This window comes from Leopardus geoffroyi, chromosome C2 (genome assembly GCF_018350155.1).
Source record: "Leopardus geoffroyi isolate Oge1 chromosome C2, O.geoffroyi_Oge1_pat1.0, whole genome shotgun sequence".
NCBI lineage: Eukaryota > Metazoa > Chordata > Mammalia > Carnivora > Felidae > Leopardus > Leopardus geoffroyi.
This window is the reverse complement of record NC_059333.1, coordinates 109,135,337-109,156,813: the sequence shown is the minus strand read 5'-3', so window position 1 is coordinate 109,156,813 and position 21,477 is coordinate 109,135,337. Positions and strand designations below refer to the sequence as shown.

The following is a 21,477-nucleotide window of genomic DNA, read 5'->3' as shown; positions in this document are numbered from 1 at the left end:
TTTAGGGGCGCCTGGGTGGCTCAGTCGGTTAAGCGTCCGACTTCAGCTCAGGTCACGATCTCACTGTCCGCGAGTTCGAGCCCCGCGTCGGTCTCTGGGCTGATGGCTCAGAGCCTGGAGCCTGCTTCCGATTCTGTGTCTTCCTCTCTCTCTGCCCCTCCCCCGTTCATGCTCTGTCTCTCTCTGTCTCAAAAATAAATAAACGTTAAAAAAAAATTAAAAAAAACTTTCGTAACTTTATAGGGCTCTTTCTTCTGTTAAAATTATGGCAGATTGTTTTCTCAGGATTCCTTGCTCTGATCCTCCCCCCCCCCCCCCCCCCCCACTGTAGTTTGGCCCTTCTATTTTCCTTCCTCCTTGTCCTTGTCCTGCTTAATTTTGATTCTGCTCCCAGCAGTTGCTCCTCATTTGTGAGCCTTGTCCTACAAGGGAGCCCTGGCCCATTAGTTTATAAGGTTCATGGGTATTAAATTCCTTCCACCCGTTTAAGCCTTACCTTGGGTCTCCTACTACCCATGCACTATTGGATGGAGTTCTCACACCTCCCAGTGCAGCTGCTGTTCTTGAATTGGCCTGTGCTTTCTAACTAATATCTGTTGATTGTTTTTGGAATTGTCCTATTCTCAAGTTCTTCACTGAAGCTAGGTTGTTTCCCACATAAATGTTTAACACCAGAGTTTATGACTATTGTAGTTTGTTGCCACAAGCTTGTATTTTGGGATTCTTGGGAGAATATCTTGTCATTTACTGTTTCGTTTTGCTATCTAGTTGTTCAGTGATACGTGGGAATTCAGGAAGATACAAAAATGATACCATCTCTACCTTATGAGAATCTCTAGATTCTTTTGTCTTATTGTTAAATTAGGGTACTGATAGGTTTGTTTTTTCCCTTAGTATTATTGATGTTTTAAAAAATGTCATCATGATAAGATAAAATGATAGACATCAGGTGAGTTGAGAGGGGCTTTTGTATTTACTTAATAGATTTTACAAATAGGTATAATAAAGTTCTCTGTTGTGTAGTGTTGAATTTCATTTGTCTCTACTATTGATGTGACTGACAACTTCTTTTCTCATTAGGGTCCTTTTTCTAATCTGTTAAGTTTGGAAGTTTAATTATCAAACTTTACAACTCTGTGTGAAGTAGTAGTAAATAGAATCAAGGTTTTGAGGGAAAGGAACTTTTGCTTTCATTACTGGTGATCTTTTTGCTTTTCCCTGAGTTGTTGAAGATTTGTGCTGGATATAGACACGTTGATAGCCGAGGTAGAAATGAGGCAAGGATTCAGTATTTCCTCAGTGACCTCTGATGTCATGTGATTAAACATTTTCAAAAGTTGATGAGGGAACAGTGTACATTTTTCTTTTAAATTAGTTGATTTAAAGAAGTACAGATAGTCCTCACTGTATAATAGTAAAACGACCATAAAAATGGTTGTGCAAACTAAATCATGCAAAGCAATTTTAATCAGTGGGAAGATTACAGTGATTTTATGACCTTTAAAATCTTTTGTCAAAACATTAATTTTACGTTAATTATAGAAGTATAGAGAAATAAAATACTGAAACTGCCCTTTCAAATAACTTAAAGCATTAGACACAGTGAGACTTATGTTTTCTTTGTAAAATACTGATTAAGAGTAGTTTAAATATTGCTTCTCTTTGCATCTTTTCTGTGCCTTGATGGCTTTTGACGTTTTATCCTTTACACTTTGAAATGTCATGAAGTATCTCCAAGAGTTTCTTTAATGTGAAGTATTTTCCTTGGGTCACTTTCTCTGGTACATTGTCATCCTTTTCAACATAGTCACTTTCCTCATCGGTGGTGGTAAGTTTACCTTCACCAAGTTCTTCTGGCTGCACATCTAACCAAGAGGCACACAAACCACAGCAGTGTCAACAGCGTCATGGCCAGCAATTTCTTCCACAGCTTCATTTACACTGGATTCATATTTCACTTCTAGTGTCACTTTTCATTTCTTTGCTGCACTTTCTTTCTTTTTTTTTTTTTTAAACATTTATTTATTTATTTTGAGGGGGGAGGAAGGGCAGAGAGAGAAGGAGAGAAGAGAGAATCCAAAGCAGGTTCTGCACTGCCAGTGTGGAGCCTGATGCAGGGCTTGAACCCATGAACTGTGAGGTCATGATCTGAGCTGAAACCAAAAATCGGACGCTTACCTGACTGGGCCACCCAGGTGCCCCTGCTGCACTTTCATCTTTATTGGTCAGTCCCCTCTTTGGATTTTCCATAGGAGTAAAATGTTATGTGGATTTATCACTGGGCAACAAGGAGGTAACACAGCTGTACTCTAGCTTTTTTGTTTTGCAGTGACCAGTTGCCAATAAACTTTGGAAGAAAGGACGTATCAGTCACTCGTCATAATGTTTGTTATTTATGTGAAAATTTGTGGATTGAAGAGCTGGTAACGAAGTTTGTACTTTGTGTAATTACAGTTAATATATGGTAACTGAAATTTGAGCCATGTTGTGGCTCAGACTGGTGTTAGTTAACTGAACTTTGATACAAACAGTGGTGACTGAAATTTGTGCGTGTCAGAATCATGCAAAGCGAGAACTCTGCAGTGTAAAAAAACAGGTTAGTACTTGGATTTGGTAAAAAATTATGACCATGATAAAGGGACTGAAATCTGAGAAATTTACACAATAACCAAGCGGTCATTCAAAAAACACTTTCGATTCTTGACAAAATTAGGTAGAGAGGGGGAGAGGGGATCTGAAGTGGACTCTGTGCTGTCAGCATGTGTTCCACTGCGGGACTCAAACTCACAAACTGTGAGATCATGACCTCAGCCGAAGTTGGATGCTGAGCCAACTGAACCACCCAGGCGCCCCAATTGAGATTAAGGAATTTTAGACAAATAATTAAAAAAAAATTTTTTTAAATGTTTGTTTATATTTGAGAGAGGGAGAAGAGAGAGAGGGAAAGAGAGCGTGAGCGTGTGCAAGCATGAGTGGGGAGGGGCAGAGAGAGGTAGACTCACAGGACCTGAAGCGGGCTCTGTGCTGACGCAGTCAGCCCATTTGGGGCTTGAACCCACAAACGGTGAGATCATGACCTGAGCTGCGCTCAACCTACTGAGCCACCCAGGCGCCCCATTAAGACAAATGCCTTAAAGAGTAGTGTGTATGCACCTGCGTGTGTATAGTCTTAAGGGCAAAGATCTAAAAGGAAAAAGTTTTAGCATTTCTTTCACTCTAGTATATTCTATAAACTTCTTTCTGTGATCTGATTTTTCTACATTGTTCAGTATTCGTATGATTAAAATATTCATTGTTTTGATCTGAATAATCCTTTCTGGCCTGTGGTTTGGTCCTTCTCGCAAATCCTTTGTAGATGGCTGTGATTGTTGCTTTTTTCATTACTGCAGGAGAAGTGTTTGTGAAGTTGTGAGGTCTGCATTTATTTTTTCACATAAATGGAGAGGGAAGAGGGATGGAAAGGATTACAGAAGTGTCTGAAGGACTGGCTTATGCTTTTTTATGTGCACATTTTACAACTGGAGGGGGAAGAACTCAGAAATGTTTATTATAAACCTTTAAAACGTACTGAAGAGTTACAAGGAAAGAAAATTTTTATTATTTTTAAAGTTTATTTTTAAGAGACCATGCAGGGGAGGGGCAGAGAGAGAGGAAGAGAGAGAGAACCCCAAGCAGGCTCTGCACTTTGAGCAGGGTGTGTTGCGGGGCTCGATCTCTTGAACCATGAGATCATGAGCTGAGTTGAAATCAGAAGTTGGACCCTTAACCGACTCAGCCACCCAGGCACCACAGGAAAGAAAAATTTTAAATCACTTGTAGCTCATTACTCAGATACAACCTCTGTTAATATTTTTTTGTATAAATCTGTCTATATTATGTCCATATGTCCTTTTTCATACATGCACATACATTCTTTTTTACATGGTAAAATATTTTAAAATGGGATTATATATGCTTCCTACAAGTGGGTTTCCAGAGTACAAACACTTTTTAAAGTTTTTTCTTATGTTAATATACAAAAACAGAATAGAGAATAGACTAAAATGAACACTGTACTTTTCTTAACTTCAGTGATTTCAGTGCATAGGCAGTCTTGTTTCAGCCATACCCACCTACTCCTGCGTTATTTGAAGCCAGTTCCTGGTAACTATTTCAGCATATATAGTTAAAAATTTTACATTTTGCCAAATTGCTTTCAAGAAAAGCGTTATCAACATATACTTGACGTAAGATTAAAAAATTAAAAAAAATTTTAATGTTAAGGGTTAGATGCACATATATAGCATTTCCTCGGGTAATACAAAAATACTCTGATGAAGTGAGTTTGAGCATGCTGAACTCTGGCTGCAAACTTTCAGTTCCTCATCAGAAAATCCTTCATAGGAATGCTGTGACTGTTAGATAGGATGACCATATAATTATTTATTGTTCAAGCTAGGATGCTTTTGAGATTCAAAGGGGGCATTCTTAATAATAATGCCAGTGTAACAGGCATAAACCAGGACTGTATTTTGGCACAACTGTTGTAGGCCCACCCTATTAGATAATACACTTAATACTTTTATGCATAAAGTGATTATATCAGGTAGTCAATAAATGGTAGCTTTTATTAAAGTGTTTATGTATGTCCATGTATGGATATGTATAAATATCTTCCATTTAAATTTTTTTTTAATGTTATATGAGAGAGAGAAAGAGTGAGTGAGTGTGTGTGTGTGTGTGTGTGTGAGCGAGCGCGGGGGAGAGGCAAAAGTGCAGGAGACAGAATCTGAAGCAGGCTCTAGGCTCTGAGCTGTCAGCTCAGAGCCCAATGTGGAGCTTGATTGAACTCAAGAACCGTGAGATGACCTGAGCCAAAGTTGGACATTTAACCGACTGAGCCACTCAGGCGACCTGAAAAATCTTCCCTTTGAAAGAAGTGCTTTGAATTGGCAACTCAAAGTCCTAAGTTTTTTGTTTCTGTGTGTTTTTGGAGCTGATAGTGACCACTATTTTTTAAAATAGCTCTACTTTTCATAATTAAGCAGACATTTGTCTTAATATTTGCAGCTGGAGAATGCTGGAGGAGACCTTAAGGATGGCTGCCACCACTATGAAGGAGCTGTTGTCATTCTGGATGCTGGTGCCCAGTATGGGAAAGTCATAGACCGAAGAGTACGAGAACTGTTCGTGCAGTCGGAAATCTTCCCCTTGGAAACACCAGCATTTGCTATAAAAGAGCAAGGATTCCGGTAGACTTTTCACTTATGTTTTCTAAGGAGATTGAGCTTAGATTGTAGGAGATTTTTATTAATTTGCTTGGACAGTGAATTTTTTAAATGACTGTAAGACATGCAGTGGTTTTACAAGAAATTTTCCATGGTTCTGATTTAAAAAAAAGGAAATTTTATTTTCTGAAAAACCATATTCGTAGTTTATTTTATTTTTACTTATTTTTAATGTTTATTTTTGAGAGAGAGAGAGAGAGTGCATAGGTAGGGGAGGGACAGACAGAAGGGGACAGAGGATCTGAAGCTGGCTGTGTGTTGACAGCAGAGAGCCTGATATGGGGCTCATACACACCAAGAGATCATGATCTGGTACAAAGTTGGATGCTTTACCGACTAAGCCACCTAGACACCCCAATTTGTTTTTTTGTTTGTTTGTTTGTTTTTCAATTAAAAAGATTGACTTAATTTTAATTGCACCGTTACAAGAACCTTTCATTTGAATATTTTATATTTTATAGGATTTTGGGGTCATACTTGAATTTGGGTAATAGGGTCATTCTTTCATTCATCCCAGAGCATTTGATCAAAGGAATGTATACAGTGGCTAGAATACCTAAATGAGAAGAATTCTGTGTCCAGTGAGTCTCTTTTGCTTCCTATCCCAAGAGACTAAGTTTCTAAAATATGAAGATTTCTCAAGTCTAATATAAGTTCTAATTCAACAGCTTACATGCTCATAACTAGTCAAAATGACAGCCAACTTCTATATAGTCTCTTCCTTTAACAATTTCTGGTTAATGCTATGCCTTTTCTCATGTAATTAATGTTTTTTCCTTACTAAAAGTGTTGCCAGAAGCAAGCAACTGCCATTTGTAACCTTGATAGGCTCTTAAACATTAATGCTATGTTTCCTCCAAATACAAGATGTTTAATTTTTCTTAAAAACATAATTTTTTTCCATTAGAGAAATGTTCAACTTTTAAAGACTTCATAGACGTGTTTATCCTGAGTGGTGTTTCTGAAATAGAGTGAATTGGACATCAGAAAAGACAGGTTTAAATTTAACTGTGTACTAGTCTTAGAATACAGTTAAAAACAGTTCTGTCTTTTAAACTGTAGAATTTTTAGAGTAAGAAGAGACCCTTGGGTTTATCTAATGCAATTGTCTCTGTTTGCCAGTGAGAACCAGTTTTAGGGAATCAAAAAATGGTGCAAGAATTCTGAATTCCTTCTGTCATATCTAAGCTCCTTCATTCCCCTCACCCAAACAAACAAACACTCTCCAGCAAACTAACCTAGGCTGAATATTTAAGAATAGGGTAGCCAAATACTTGGCAATAGAATGCTAACTGTTTTTCCTGCCCTCTCCCCACCATCATAAACAATTGCTAGGTCTTGCTTGTGTCTAGAGGTTCTTTCTGTATAGGAGTATAGGAACTATAGCACTGTGGCTTTGATTACTATAATCCTTTCTTCTGAGAGATCTTTTTGATCACCCTTTTTGTAAAATATTAGTATTATGACAGGAAAGACCTCTTCACCTTGTTTTCGGAAGTTTGACCTGCTTGTTACCTAAAATTGGTATCTGGAATGCCTTATGGCTTATTGGGTTTTGTAATTGCAAGTTAGTTTCAAAATAATTGCAGAGTAGAAATAGAAGGCTCAGAATGAGTGATTAGCTCTTCTTGAGAGTTACTGAGATAAGAATTTTCATAATTGGCTTAAGTACTCCTTGAGTTTCATCCTTGACTAAGTCCATTACCTTTTCTTTTTAATAGTATTAAGAATCTTACAGTCCTGGGACACCTGGGTGGCTCCCTCAGTTAAGTGGCCAACTTTGGCTCATGAGTTTGAGCCCTGTGCTGGGCTCTGTGCTGACAGCTCAGAGCCTGGAGCCTGATTCGGATCCTGTGTCTCCCTGTCTCTCTGCCCCTCCCCCGCTAACACACTGTCTCGCTTTCTCTCAAAAATAAATAAACATGAAAAAAAATTAAAATTAAAAAAAAAAAAAAAGAATCTTGCAGTCCTGAGATGTTTAGCAGATTATTGAAGGATGCTGGGCAGTCCCATGGTGGTTATGTTTTATAAAACTAACTATAACATATTGCAGTTTTAGAGGTCTTGATTACTAAGTATATTTTATAGAATTCTAGCTTATGCATTAAAAAAAATTTTTTTTAACGCTTAGTTTTGAGAGAGAGAGAATACAAGTAGGGAGGGGCAGAGAACAAGGGAGACACAGGATCTGAAGCAGACTCCAGGCTCTGAGCTGTCTGCATAGAGCCAGTGCAGGACTCTGTGAGTTCATGACCAAACCGAAGTCGGACCGAACCAGGAGTTCATGACCTTAGCCGAAGACGGGTGCTTAACTGACTGAGTCACCCAAGTGCTCCTTTAGCAACTTATTATACAATTAAATCTTTACTGGAGGTGCAGGTCTCTCTCTGATTCTGGTTATTTGTAGCCATGTGAGAGTGAAGGTCAGGTGCTGCCAGATTCCACCCCCCCACCTCCACCCTTCCTAAAGAAAACCCAGAAATACAGATTTTTATGTAAAATTTTCAATATTAAAATGTTCTAAATTTTTGGAGTGAATTCTGAAGGCCAAATTGGATCTGTCAGTGGCCAGGTGAGAAGCATAGGCCTCAGTTTGCAGCCTTTTTCATAATAACAGTTCGACTCCCAAGTTAACCTATAGAATGCTCTGTAAATTGTAATATAGTGAAGTTATCATATTGACCTGAGAGAATGCCATGCGGGCAAAAGTCACATGTTAGTTCCTTTTCTTGGGTCTTAGGTAAAACTGTTGGGAATGTTGGACAGGTTTTCAGCCAACATAGGTTATTATTCATATTCTGTCATCCTTTGATGTATCTTGCTTTGAGTCATCTAGGGTCTTTCTGTGATGTGCTTTACTCCTTGGGTCCCAGAAGATCTGGATTTTCTCTTTCTCCCTTTAGCATTTTCATTTACTTCCTTCATGAATGAAGAAGACAAAACAAATTCATGCTAAATTTTCACAGATACAAATATTAGTATTTATGTATTTGAAGTTCGTACTTATTAACAAGTGAATGTTGAAATGATAGATTTTAACACATTGCAGTGGAGTAAAAATGATTAAGCTGTGTAGGAGGCTGGATTTGCTATAATATACTGAAAACATAATATAATCCCTGAATCTGTATTGAGTCTCCCTCAGTGCTTCAAAGGAGAGAAAATATAGACTTTGTATAACAGGGGGCGCCTGGGTGGCTCAGTTGGTTGAGCGTCTGACTTGATTTTGGCTCGGGTCATGATCCCAGGGTTGTGGGATTGAGCCTGTCATCAGGCTCTGCACTGAGCGTGGAGCCTACTTGAGATTCTCTTTCTCCCTCTGCCTCTCTCGTCCGCTCATGCACTTTCTCCCTCTCTCTCTCTCAAAAAAAAAAAAAAAAAAAAAAGAAAAGAAAAGAAAAAAATCAGCTGTTAGAGATTCTTCACTGACTCTCTTCTTTAAATCTACAGTGCTATTATCATCTCTGGAGGCCCTAATTCTGTGTATGCAGAAGATGCTCCCTGGTTTGATCCAGCCATATTCACGATTGGCAAGCCTGTTCTTGGAATTTGCTATGGCATGCAGGTACATCGATGAATTTGCCTTAAGAATTGACTTAATTTTATCCTGTGACTCTTACTGTATTAGTATTTTCTGTCTTTAGACTATGTAGGATATTTAGTTGTATGAGCTAATTTGTGCATATTACGAGGGTTTATAAATTGCTACAATAGCATGGCAGAATTGACCTGAGTGGATATCTCTTTTCAGAAAAAAACAGCTATATTACTGCATATAACATAACACTATCCATTAAAAAAATAAATAAACTTAGACATTCAGATTTACGTGTTACAGAAATAGTACACAGAGCTTCTATGTATTTTTACTCAATTCCCTTACTATTGACACTTTTAACCTTTGAGAGTAGGTTGCACACATGATATCCTGTTACTTGTTGTATTTCCTAAGGGCTAGGGCTCTCTTCTGTGTAACCACAGTACAAATAATAAAATCCGTAAGTTAACATTGATTCACTTGTGCATCTAATCCACAGAGTGAATTTACATTGCACTGTTTGTCTCATTAATGTCCCTTATAAGTCCTGGATCCAAACCAGGACCATGTATATTTAGTTGTCATGTTTCTTATTATCAGACACCTTTACTTTGGAACCATTCCTCAGTCTTTTTCTTCTCTTTAATCTCTTGACAGATTAAAAAAAAAAAAGGATATTCCAGTTCTTTGTAGATGATGCTTCAATTTTGGTTTATTTGCTGTTTCTGCATTGTTAGATTTAGGTTATTATTTATTTATTTTCTTTGGCAGGAGTACCATAGAAGTGATGCCGTGCTCTTCTCAGAGTATCTAACTAGGAGGCACCCGATCGATGTCTGTGTGTGCCATGACAGACAATGTTAATTTTGATTATTTTGTTAAGATGGTGTCTGCCAAGTGTCTCCACTGTGTTATTAATATACACCTTGGAATTGTATCAAAAACAAGAATAAATAGGGATTGAGGTGTAGACATAAGCTATTCTTTTATGAGTTAGGTGTTTAGAAATCTATTTTGGCTGCTTTGGTACTTCTTTGGTTACTTTATTTTTAGGTAGTATAGGTTTATTAGACTAGTAGAATGTGATTACTAAATAAGATGATGGGAAGATAATGAACCAGAACCTGCTAAATTCTCACTTAGCAAAGAATGATTTGTTCAATACGGTCTATTTACTGACGAGGTGGGAATAGAAATAAATTAAGAAAAGTTATCCTGGGGCACCTGGGTGGCTCAATCGGTTGTGTCCAACTTCGGCTCAGGTCATGATATCATGGTTTGTGAGTTCGAGCTCCGCATCAAGCTCTGTGCTGACAGCTCGGAGCCTGGAGCTTGCTTTGGATTCTGTGTCTCCCTCTCTCTCTGCCCTTCCCCTGCTTGTGCTCTCTCAAAAATAAATAAATGTCAAAAAAAATTTTTTTTTAAAAGTTATCCCTAGTGGTTGTAAGCAACATGATTTTCTAATTGAGATAATTTTTAACAGTGTGTCTTACTTAACCATGTCATCTGAAAATTGAGTTAGCTGGGAAAATATTCCCTGAGTAATAATTATTAATTGATATGTTACAGTATTTTGACTTTTCTAGTGTCAGAAGCAAGATACTTTTTTGTTAAACTCAGAATTCTCTGCTATGATAAGAATAGCCAAATAAATATGATGACTAGATTCACTTGCTTGTGAATTGTCTTCATCTCTTCCCTTTTGCCCACCTTAAGTGGAAGGGAGGACAGGGTCGGAGTACAAGTGGAATTAATCTAATTGTGAGAGTTAATCCATTGATTAACCAAATGGAATTGGTGTTAATTCAGATACTGCTTTTTACTTCCCCATGATACTCTGTTCCTCCCTAATTGATTATTGAGAACTGCCTATTAATTTTTGATTACTTGTATGTGTAGCTTAATAATTAAGACAATGTGTTCTTTCTCCCAATGACCGAGTTGTTTTAAGTTTTTGGACTGAAGATAATTTGAAATTTTAGTAAGTGGGCAAAACAGAGGGAGTCATTTTTTTTTAAAACAATCTGATTGAAACCTTTATGCTTTAATATGAATATTGTACAGAAAGAGGCTGTTTAAAAGGTAGAAAGTGAGCAGACCAGTATATTCTCTTTTAGCTATCTCTGGAGTATTCAGCAAAGTAAAAAAAATATAAATCAATGTTCACAAAATAAAAAAATATAAATCAGAGTGAATATATTCTAACTTGGATATAAATTAAAAAATAAATTATTAAAAAATGTGAATGTTTCATTATCTCTATGCTTGATACAAGAGCAGAATATTAGGAATCATCGGTCTGTTAAACAGCTTTACCAGATTTCATTTCTTGCTCATTGTTGTTACAGTTTTCTACTTTGATTTAGAGGAAATACTGATCACTACAAATATGTGACATACAGAGTCCAAAGGCTATAATAGATATTTTCTTCTCTATGCAACAAACATTTTCTGGTAAAAGGCTCTTTTTCCCGTTAATGTTCTCTGAAATGTCAAGTGGTGATTATGAATTTCACTTGGTTAATAACTTATTTTTAGATTTTCTTATGTAATATTCTAATAAATGCATTTTCTTAGAAGAGCCTGCATCTTGATTTAGTTGATATTTGGATGACTCTTTTTTTTTAAATATATCTTCGCTGTAGGATGTATTTACATCATTGATTTTCCATGCCAGAGTAGTCAGTATTAATCATACAGCACAACTTAAGTGTTTTTTAGTATATTGAGAGGTATTATAACATTCTGTAAGGAAGACTCTCATAGATACCTTTTTTCAGGACCCACTTACAGTGAAATACATGTGGAAAATGTTGCCTTAATTTAAGTGCCAGTGACTGTTTCTCCCTTATGCCAGTCCCTCATATAACTGTGAGGCCTAGTTTTTCTGTTATTCATTAGGGATCTTTATTGTAGCCAGAGCCAGGCCTGCTCAGGTTAAATGTGTACAACAATCTGCCTTTATGTCCTCTGAACTTACATAGCATGACAATGGAATAGGCTGATCTTGGTCTTTAGACAAAAATCGTCTTTCCATAAAATACTGGTATAGATGGCACATCTAGCTAATAAGCGGTCTATAAAGGACTGACTGATATTTCTTAATGGCTATTAGCTGGGTAAGTTTAGCACCAAAGGTCTCACTCTGGGATGTACTTTTGCCCCCAACAGCATTCTGAAATTTTAGTAATTTCACTATTTTATGTACCATCTTTTCCCATTCTTGAGACTCTCTTGTCAGAGACTTTCTAATTGCTTTCTGGTAATTCTTTGCTTGAGAAGAAAAAAGTTAGTCCTGCTCGTTGCTCCATTTATCTCTATTACTCTCCACCCAGCATAAGAAATAGAATATTAGTACAACTTTTGAAACTCTCTTTATACTTTTCTCCATTCATGTTTTTTTCCTACCAGAGGCAGCACTTTTCCTGAATTTTATTATTCATTCTTTCTTTTCCTTACAGCTTTAGACATAAGCTTATATCCTTAAATAATGTTATTTAGGTTGCCCATTGATCTTTATATAAATGAAATTCTGCATGTTAATACATTTAATTGTAAGTTACTCATGTTCACTGCTGAATTTTTTGTTTGAATAGCACAGATTAATTATACATTTCACTATTGGTATTGCTGGTCTTTTTCCAATTTTTTGCTATTACAGACAATACTGCCATGAATATTTTTGTACTTGTCTTTTGGCGTTCTGCATACTCTAACTTTTCTCTAGGGCAGCCATGAACTGAAATGCTGAATCTCAGCTTTACTAGTAGTATTTCCCTCCAATTTACATTCCTGCAGCAGTATGTGAAAATTCCTTGTGCTCTATATTCCTGCCAAGCCTTAACATTGTCAGATTTCTTGTTTTATTTGCCAATCTGAAGAGGCATTAAATGGGATCACATTGTAGTCTTAATGTTCATTTTCCTTATTATTGTAAGATTTGTATGTTTATTTGCCAGTAGTGTCTGCTTTAGTATAGAAGCATGTTAATGATTTTTGCCCATTTTTCTATTACAGTGTTTTATTTTACTGTGTTTGTATATGATGGTTACTAAACATTAGCCAAATACATATAGCAGATACCTTCTAGATTGTGACTTGCCTCTTCACTGTTGTAATTTCACTTGGTTTCTGTTTTTATCCTTTTTTTCTTTCTCTTTCTTTCTTTCCTTTTTTTTTTTTTTTTTTTTTTTTGCAGCCTGAGAAACATCTTTATTACAAGTGTTTGGCTTCTTTACACACTCCATGAGGTTTTGTCAAATTACTTCTATTAAAAGGGAGTATCCTTCCCTTTCTGTCTCCCAAATCTAACCCTTGTTGTAAAACTGGCAAGACAAGAGCTGATCTGATTGGGGCAGTAGATCTGGAGTACTGCATGAGTTTCTTTTGAGGCGTTTATGACATTGGGGTTATGAGGAATCCATACTGAAAACCATTTCCTTAAGTCAGAATACTAAAACAAAAATTTAAAAAGAAAACAAATTGTTTTATTATAGGTAAAGTTATCCCCCCTTCTCACAAACACAAGCTTAACTGATTGTCAGCTCTTTGCATTTTAACCTTAAGTAGTGTAGTCAGGAACGGCACCCCCCCCCCCCAAGAAAAAAACCAAACAAACATGAAAGCCTTCTCAACAGGTAAGATAACTTCAAATTTTAGGGCAAGCCTTTGGCTTTGTAAAAGCATTTAATTTAGGTTTTGTGAACTTTTAATTTGTGTTGAGTTTGAACAGCTTTAGTTTTCTTGATCATTCAGCTGTCTTCTAATTAAGAACGGCAAATTAAAGGAGGTAGAGGTGCACAAGGTTCACTGAGTATATGAAAGACAGCATTTTTCATTCAGCAAATTTTAATGACTGCTTTGGGCCACATGCTTTGGTAGGCCTCTGGGACTGTGAAGAAATCTGAAGACGTGGGGGAGAACACATGGTCTCATTGTTTTGGCAGTTACACTTGTTTGGCTGGAGTAGAGAAGTGGGGGTGGGGAAGAGAGGTGATACTAGACAGGGGCCATGTAATGAAAGCTTTTTGTGTAATATAAGCGACTTGGACTTTATCCTATAGACAGAGGGTCAGCAAACTGTGGCCTGCCTCCACATCTGGCCCATTGCCTCTTTGTATGACCTGCAAGCTAAGAATAGTTTCTGTGTTTTTATTTATTTTTTACTTTTATTTATGTGTTTATTTTAGCATGAGCCAGAGAGAGGGGCAGAATGAGAGAAAGAGAGCCTTAAGCAGGCTCCATGCTCAGCACAGAGCCCCAACCCCCGGGGCCGATCTCATGACCCTGGGATCATGACCTGAGCTGAAATCAAGAGTTGGTTGCTCAGTCAACTGAGCCACCCTGGTGCCCCAGTTTTTATGGTTTCAAATACTTGGAATAAATTTTTTTAAACTGTGTGGTTTTTTTTTTTAATGTTTATTTATTTTGGGTGTGAGGGACAGAGAGTGAGTGGGAGAGAGAATCCCAAGCAGTCTCCATACTGTCAGCACAGAGCCCTACTTGCAGCTGTATCTCATGAACTGTGAGGTCATGACCTGAGCCAAAACTAAGAGTTGGATGCTTAACCAACTCAGCCACCCAGATGTCCTGAAATAAAAATTTTTTTAGAGAATTACATTTTGTGATGTGAAAATTAAGTGAAGTTCAAATTTCAGTGTCCATAAATAAAGTTTTATTGGAACATAGCCCTATCCATTTCTTTAAGTGTTGTCTGTGGACAATACTTGTCTGTAGCTTTCATGCTATGGCAAGAATTGCATGGTTGCTTCAGAGGCAGTAGGGCCTGCAAAGACCAAAATACCTACTCTTTACAGGAAAAGTTTACCAACCCTGCTGTAGATGGTAGAGAGCCATTGAAGAAATTAATCATGGACTAACACAATCATATTTATATTTTAGTAGCTGACATTGGTAGATCTCTAGAATATAGACTGGTTAGACTGTAGCAATGTTTCCTAAACTGTGTGGTAGTTAATGTACTGCAGAAAGTGTTTAATACCTGGGTTTTTAGTTAGGGAAATTTGGGCTAAATGGGTTAACAAGTTTTGTTTTTTTTCTCTCTTTTGGGCTTAACCCAAACCTTTATTGCAGGAAGTTTTATTTTGAATGTCTTGAGAGGAGAATGTAGAGGGCAGCATTTGCTGATGATTTTGAGGAATATTCCACTGTGCGTTGTAAGAAAGGACATTTAGCCCTCTGCCTGCTTTTTTGTTGGGAGCTGGGTCAACCTGTAACCTGCATGGGTATGGCAGGTATCTTATGACACCTGTTGTGGAACAGAAAAACCCAGATGAGTTGTAGTGGTTACCTCAATCAGAAATAATGATTGTAAAAATCTTTTGTGTATTTTTTTTGGTGTTGGGGAGGAGGTTGGGCAAATGTGAATGATAAATTAGAAAATTGATTGACACAAGGAGGGGCAGAATGAAGAGACTGTTTGAAATAAGAGTCTGTAGGTGTATGGGATTTGTACAAATGTATTTAATTGAAAGACCAGATATTCTTGCTTACGCTGTGTCCACACCATAGCCTTCTGCAGGCTTTCAGACTGTTCCTTTGGGGCCAAAGATTAAATCGCTTGGAGAAATTTATACCTGTCTAGTTTTAATACCACAGCTCTTCTATCATCTATTCTTTTTCTAAGCTCAGAGTACCTTTTAAAATGCTTTTAAATTAAACTCAGATGTAAGTATTAAACCTCCATTTTTAACAGATGAATTAAAGTACACTAAATGGAAAATCTGCCAGTATTTAATAGAAATTAACCTCAGGTCAGATATCTAATCTAGTTTTGTTTTATAACTATTCTTCTTAATAACTGTGTAATTTTATATGATAATACCAAGTTATCTATATTTATCTAAGTCTTTGATTTTTGGGGCGCAAACATAGCAGATATTCTGAAAATAAGAAATATAAATTACTAAATTAGCATAATAAAATGGGTAATTTTCTTTTGACTTACATTAATGTCAATTTATTCTTTTTTTGAACAGATGATGAATAAGGTATTTGGAGGTACTGTGCACAAAAAAAGTGTTAGAGAAGATGGAGTCTTCAGTATTAGTGTGGACAACACATGCTCATTGTTCAGGTATTATAGATATTTTTAGATGAATAAGAACGGTTAGTAGAGTACCTGATTTAAAGTTGGGATTGTTACTCTTCAAAATTAGAGAATCTGTAATAATGAAATTAAGGCCATCCTAGTGGCCATCGGTGTAATTGTCATATTTGTTTTCCATTTGAGTGTCAGGATGGCAGAGGGTGGTGGGGAGGCTGATTAGGAATAGTGAAAGCCCTTATGACCTAATTTAAAAACACTTGTGCAGTCTTGGATTCCTGTTTGGAGTTGTGGACTGGGATGCTAACATGTATGGCTTTTCTTTTTTACTCTTTGGGGTACGATTTTAAACATTCGTGTGCCAGGTGTGGCAAATCGATAATGTTTTAAACTATCTTGCATCTGCCACGTGTGTTTGTATATCTCTTCCTTCATGTTTTTTGCTGGGTACTTAGCAAACAGCCAAATTGTTGGACTCATTACTAAATATGTGTTATGTTTCCCTCCTCACTTTCTCTGTGTTGAGCGTAACTGTACCTAGTGTACTATCTTTTAATATAGTGAATGTATTAATTGATTTTGTTGCTAGGCGATAATAGATAAGGTGCTATAGCTCTAATCTATTTGAAGATAGGTGAATGAGCTATTCATAGCTTCCTAGAATCATTTATCTTCTGCTTGACTTAAAAAAAAATGCTGTTTTCATTCAGTTTTCTAAAGAACCATAAACTTTCCTTTTTTGGGTTTTTCTGTGTTTTGGGTAAAGCTCATTTTGGTGGACTATTAATAGTGTTACTTACTTTCTTGATTTTTTTTTTTTTAAGTAATCTCTACACCCAATGTGGGCTTCAAACTCATGACCCCAAAATCAAGAATTGCATGCTCCAAAGACTGAGCCAGCCAAGGGCCCCCTCACTTAATTCATTTTGACTTAAGTTTCATTTTTATTTCTTTTTCTTTTCTTTTCTTTTTTTTTTTTTTTTTTTTTTTATGTTTTAAATAATCTGTACACTCAACATGAAGCTCAGACTTAACTCTCAGATCAAGAGTTACATGCTCTACTGACTGAGCTAGTCAGGCGCCCCTTAAATTTCTTTTTTACTTTAAAACTACATTTCCCCCTTACTGCAGTAAATCTGTAAAGTGCAGGCTGATATCGATTGATACAGAGTTAACCTGTTTTTCTTTTTTTTTTGGTGAATCCAAGAAGTCTGTTTATTTATAATTTAAGTATAGTTGACACGATGTCACATTAGTTTCAAGGTACAATATAGTGATTAGACAAGTCTATCCATGATGCGGTTACTTTTTTTTTTTTTTTTTTTTTAATTTATTTTTGAGAGTCAGAGTATGAGTAGGGGAGGGGCAGAGAGAGAGGGAGACTTAGAATCCAAAGCAGGCTCCAGGCTCAAACTCAAACTCACGAGCCATGAGATCATGACCTGAGCTGAAGTCAGTTGCTCAATCAACTGAGCCACTTATGTTCCCCTTGTTATCATTTCTTTTAACTGCTAATTATTTTTAGTTACGGGTTTGTTATAAGGTTCTTTTTTTTTTTTTTTTTTTTGAACTTGAATTAGTTAACATTTAGTATAGTAATGGTTTCAGGAATAGAACCCAGTGATTCATCACTTACATATAACACCCGTTGCTTGTCACAAGTACCCTCCTTACTTCCCATCATCCATTTAGCCCACCCTACTACTCACCTCCCCTCCAATGACCCTCAATTTGTTCTCTGTATTTAAGAGTCTCTTGGGTTTGCCTCCCTCTCTGTTTTTATCTTGTTTTATTTTTACTTCTCTTCCCCTATGGTCATGTTTTGTTTCTTAAATTCCACATATGAGTGAAATCATACAATATTTATTTTTCTCTGCCTTATTTCACTTAGCATAATACACTCTAGTTCCATCCATGTTGTTGCAAATGGCAGGATTTCATTCTTTTTGATCACACTGTGTGTAAGGTTCTTAAAGGCTCCATTGCCTTGTGCTTAAATTAATTCTTAATGAATAGTTTTCTCCAAATTGGACAGATCAGAAATTTTGAAATCCAACTTATTTTTATCTGAAATAGAGACATAACCCCAGTTGATACACAAAACAGGCCATGGCTGTCTCCTCTTTAATTTTGAGGAAAGCAAAAATAAGTGTGTCTGTTCAAAGATTATCATTTTTCAAAACAGCCAAATGGCTCAAAATAATTTTATGAACTGAAGCTATTCATTACCAAAATACATTTGAAATCCAGTGCTTATCCATTTCATAATGGAGAGGTTGTTGTTTACATTCATCTGTATCCCAAGTGACTAGTCTTGGGAACCATTTTAGGAGTCATGGTGGTATATGATACTGCAAGAGGTTTTTTTAAATCTAAAGATCTGGTTAAAATTTAAAGTTTTTCTGTCTTCTAATTCTACAATTCTGGGACTCCCCTTCATTAATCCTAAACAACAATAATGACAGCAGTTAGTAAACCCAAAACATCGTTTTGGCTTTAATATACTTTTATCTTCTTGCTTTATTTTTAATTAATTTTTTTTAACTTCTTAATATTCAGACCTCTTTCAGATTTTCTCATAATATAAAAAATGTCTTTTTATAGTTGATTTGTCTGAATCAGGGTCAGAGAAAGTCCATGCGTTGCATTTGATAAATGTTACTGACATTTCCTTTAATCCATGCCTTTGTTTGGCATGAGAAGTAGAGATACACATTGCTACCGGGTTGTCTTTGTTTCTAGGCCTTTTCAGTGAACAAAGTTAGTCAAAATGTATTCTTTTAGAAAAAACAAAATCAGTGTACATTCTTATTTCCAATTAAAATGAATGTTTATAGGGTTTTTATCTAACTCCTTTGATTTTGCATCTCCTTACTGTGAGGCTAAAAATCTCAATTCCTAATTATATTAATTATTTAATATTTATTTTACCCTGTGATATGTATGTATTTATACTCTCTAGCTGCAAAATAATACTACCAGTATTAGTACTATCACTTTTTGGTAGAAAACTACTGAATATTTAGTTCTCTGAAATGCCTTTTGTTCTTAAGATATTTCCTAATAGGTAAAATTTTGAAATTAGTATTTTGTAGCTTCTTGAAATTATTTTTTATGTGTGTGGTTATACCACCAACTTTATTTTTTCAGTTTTTAAATTTTACAGATTGACTTTTTTTACATTTATTTTTTCGAGAGATAGAAAACAAGCAAGTGAGGGGCAGAGAGAGAGGGAGATGCAGAATCCGAAGCAAGTTCCAGGCTCTGAGCTGTCAGCACAGAGCTGGATGCGGGGCTCGAACCCTTGAACCGTGAGATCATGACCTGAGCTGAAGTAAGACACTTAACCCACTGAACCACCCAGGCGCCCCAACAGATTGCCTTTTTTGGTGTTTAATGCTCTCATTGACTTTATTTATTTATTTATTTATTTATTTATTTATTTATTTATTTATTTTTATTTAAAAAAAAATTTTTTTTTTTTCAACGTTTATTTATTTTTGGGACAGAGAGAGACAGAGCATGAACGGGGGAGGGGCAGAGAGAGAGGGAGACACAGAATCGGAAACAGGCTCCAGGCTCTGAGCCATCAGCCCAGAGCCCGACGCGGGGCTCGAACTCACGGACCGCGAGATTGTGACCTGGCTGAAGTTGGATGCTTAACCGACTGCGCCACCCAGGCGCCCCTGATTTTTTTTTTTTTAATGATGCATAGAATAAATTTAAATTCCAGCAGAGTTGCACTGTTACATGTTTCTAAATTTTTTGATTTACATGTACGGTGAGCTAGTATTTCTAAAGGGAAAAAACAAACTTTAGTGATAAGATGAGTAAGTTCTCGGGATCTAATGTTCAGGAATGATGACTACAGTTAACACAGTATTGTATACTTGAAAGTTGCTAAGAGAGTAGATCTTAAATAGATGAAAAAAATGGCACCTATGCTAAATGATATGTGTTAACTAACCTTATTGTGGTAATTATTTCATAATACATGTGTATATCAGATCATCAGGTTGTATATCTTTAACTTACACAGTGTCATATGTCAATTACGTTTCAATAAAGCTGGAAAATAAAGCATAAGGTCTCATTGATCATGTCTCTAAGACATTTGTATGTTGTGTTTTATTTTTTGTATGTTTAGGGGCCTTCAGAAGGAAGAAATTGTTTTGCTTACCCACGGAGATAGTGTAGACAAAGTAGCTGATGGATTCAAGGTTGTGGCACGTTCTGGGAACATTGTGGCAGGTGAAAATTTTTAAACCTTTGCAGATCTCATTTCAAAAAACCTTACCTGAAAAGTCTAAAAATATGTTTCTGTATGAGGTACTCAAAAAGATTTTTTTAAGAGTTATTGTAAATGTCATAAAATTGACCATTAATTTATGAAGGGAATTCAGTATTAGATTATTTAGAAGTTACTTACTGGTTTGCTCTGAAATACTTAAAAAAATGTTCGTTAATTCATTCATTTTTTAAAATTAATTAATTTATAGAATTTACTTATTGTTTACATCCAAGTTAGCATATAGTGCAACAGTGATTTCAGGAGTAGATTCCTTAATGCCGCTTACCCATTTAGCCCATCTCCCCTCCCACAACCCCTCCAGTAACCCTCTGTTCTCTATATTTAAGAGTCTCTTCTGTTTTGTCCCCCTCCCTGTTTTTATATTATTTTTGCTTCCCTTCCCTTATGTTCATCTGTTTAGTATCTTAAATTCCTCATATGAGTGAAGTCATATGATGTTTGTCTTTCTCTAATTTCGCTTAACATAATACCCTCCAGTTCCATCCATGTAGTTGCAAATGGCAAGATTTCATTTTTTTGATTGCCGTGTAATACTCCGTTGTGTGTGTGTGTGTGTGTGTACGTGTGTGTACTACATCTTCTTTATCCATTCATCTGTTGATGAACATTTGCACTCTTTCTGTACTTTGGCTATTGTTGATAGTGCTGCTATAAACAGTGGGGTGCATCTGCCCCTTTGAAACAGCACACCTGTATCCCTTGGATAAATACCTAGTAGTGCAATTGCTGGGTCATAGGGTAGTTCTATTTTTTTTTTTTTATTTTTTTTTTTTTTAATATTTTTTTTTCAACGTTTATTTATTTTCGGGACAGAGAGAGACAGAGCATGAATGGGGGAGGGGCAGAGAGAGAGGGAGACACAGAATCGGAAACAGGCTCCAGGCTCCGAGCCATCAGCCCAGAGCCCGACGCGGGGCTCGAACTCACGGACCGCGAGATCGTGACCTGGCTGAAGTCGGACGCTTAACCAACTGCGCCACCCAGGCGCCCCAGGGTAGTTCTATTTTTAATTTTTTGAGGAACCTCCATGCTCTTTTCCAGAGTGGCTACACCAGTTTGCGTTCCCACCAGCAGCGCAAGAGATCTTCTCTCTCCGCATCCTTACCAACATCTGTTGTTGCCTGAGTTGTTAATGTTAGCCATTCTAACCAGTGTGAGGTGGTATCTCATTGTGGTTTTGATTTGTATTTCCCTGATGATGAGATGTTGAGCATTTTTTCATGTGTTGGTTAGCCATCTGGATGTCTTCTTTGGAGAAGTGCCTATTCATGTCTTTTGCCCATTTCTTCACTGG

The 21,477-nt window shown here is 36.6% G+C and overlaps 1 protein-coding gene across 3 annotated transcripts in view; it reads left to right on the top strand.

The window, feature by feature from the left end:
• The window catches only part of GMPS (guanine monophosphate synthase), a 79,848-nt gene that overhangs the window by 20,440 nt on the left and 37,931 nt on the right, over nucleotides 1-21,477 (top strand). For all 3 annotated transcript variants that reach the window (XM_045503175.1, XM_045503176.1, XM_045503177.1), the window contains exons 2-5: nucleotides 5,050-5,231; nucleotides 8,718-8,832; nucleotides 15,804-15,901; nucleotides 20,019-20,122. In XM_045503175.1, the coding sequence (XP_045359131.1) occupies nucleotides 5,050-5,231; nucleotides 8,718-8,832; nucleotides 15,804-15,901; nucleotides 20,019-20,122 (499 nt within the window). The remainder of the gene's footprint in view (nucleotides 1-5,049; nucleotides 5,232-8,717; nucleotides 8,833-15,803; nucleotides 15,902-20,018; nucleotides 20,123-21,477) is intronic.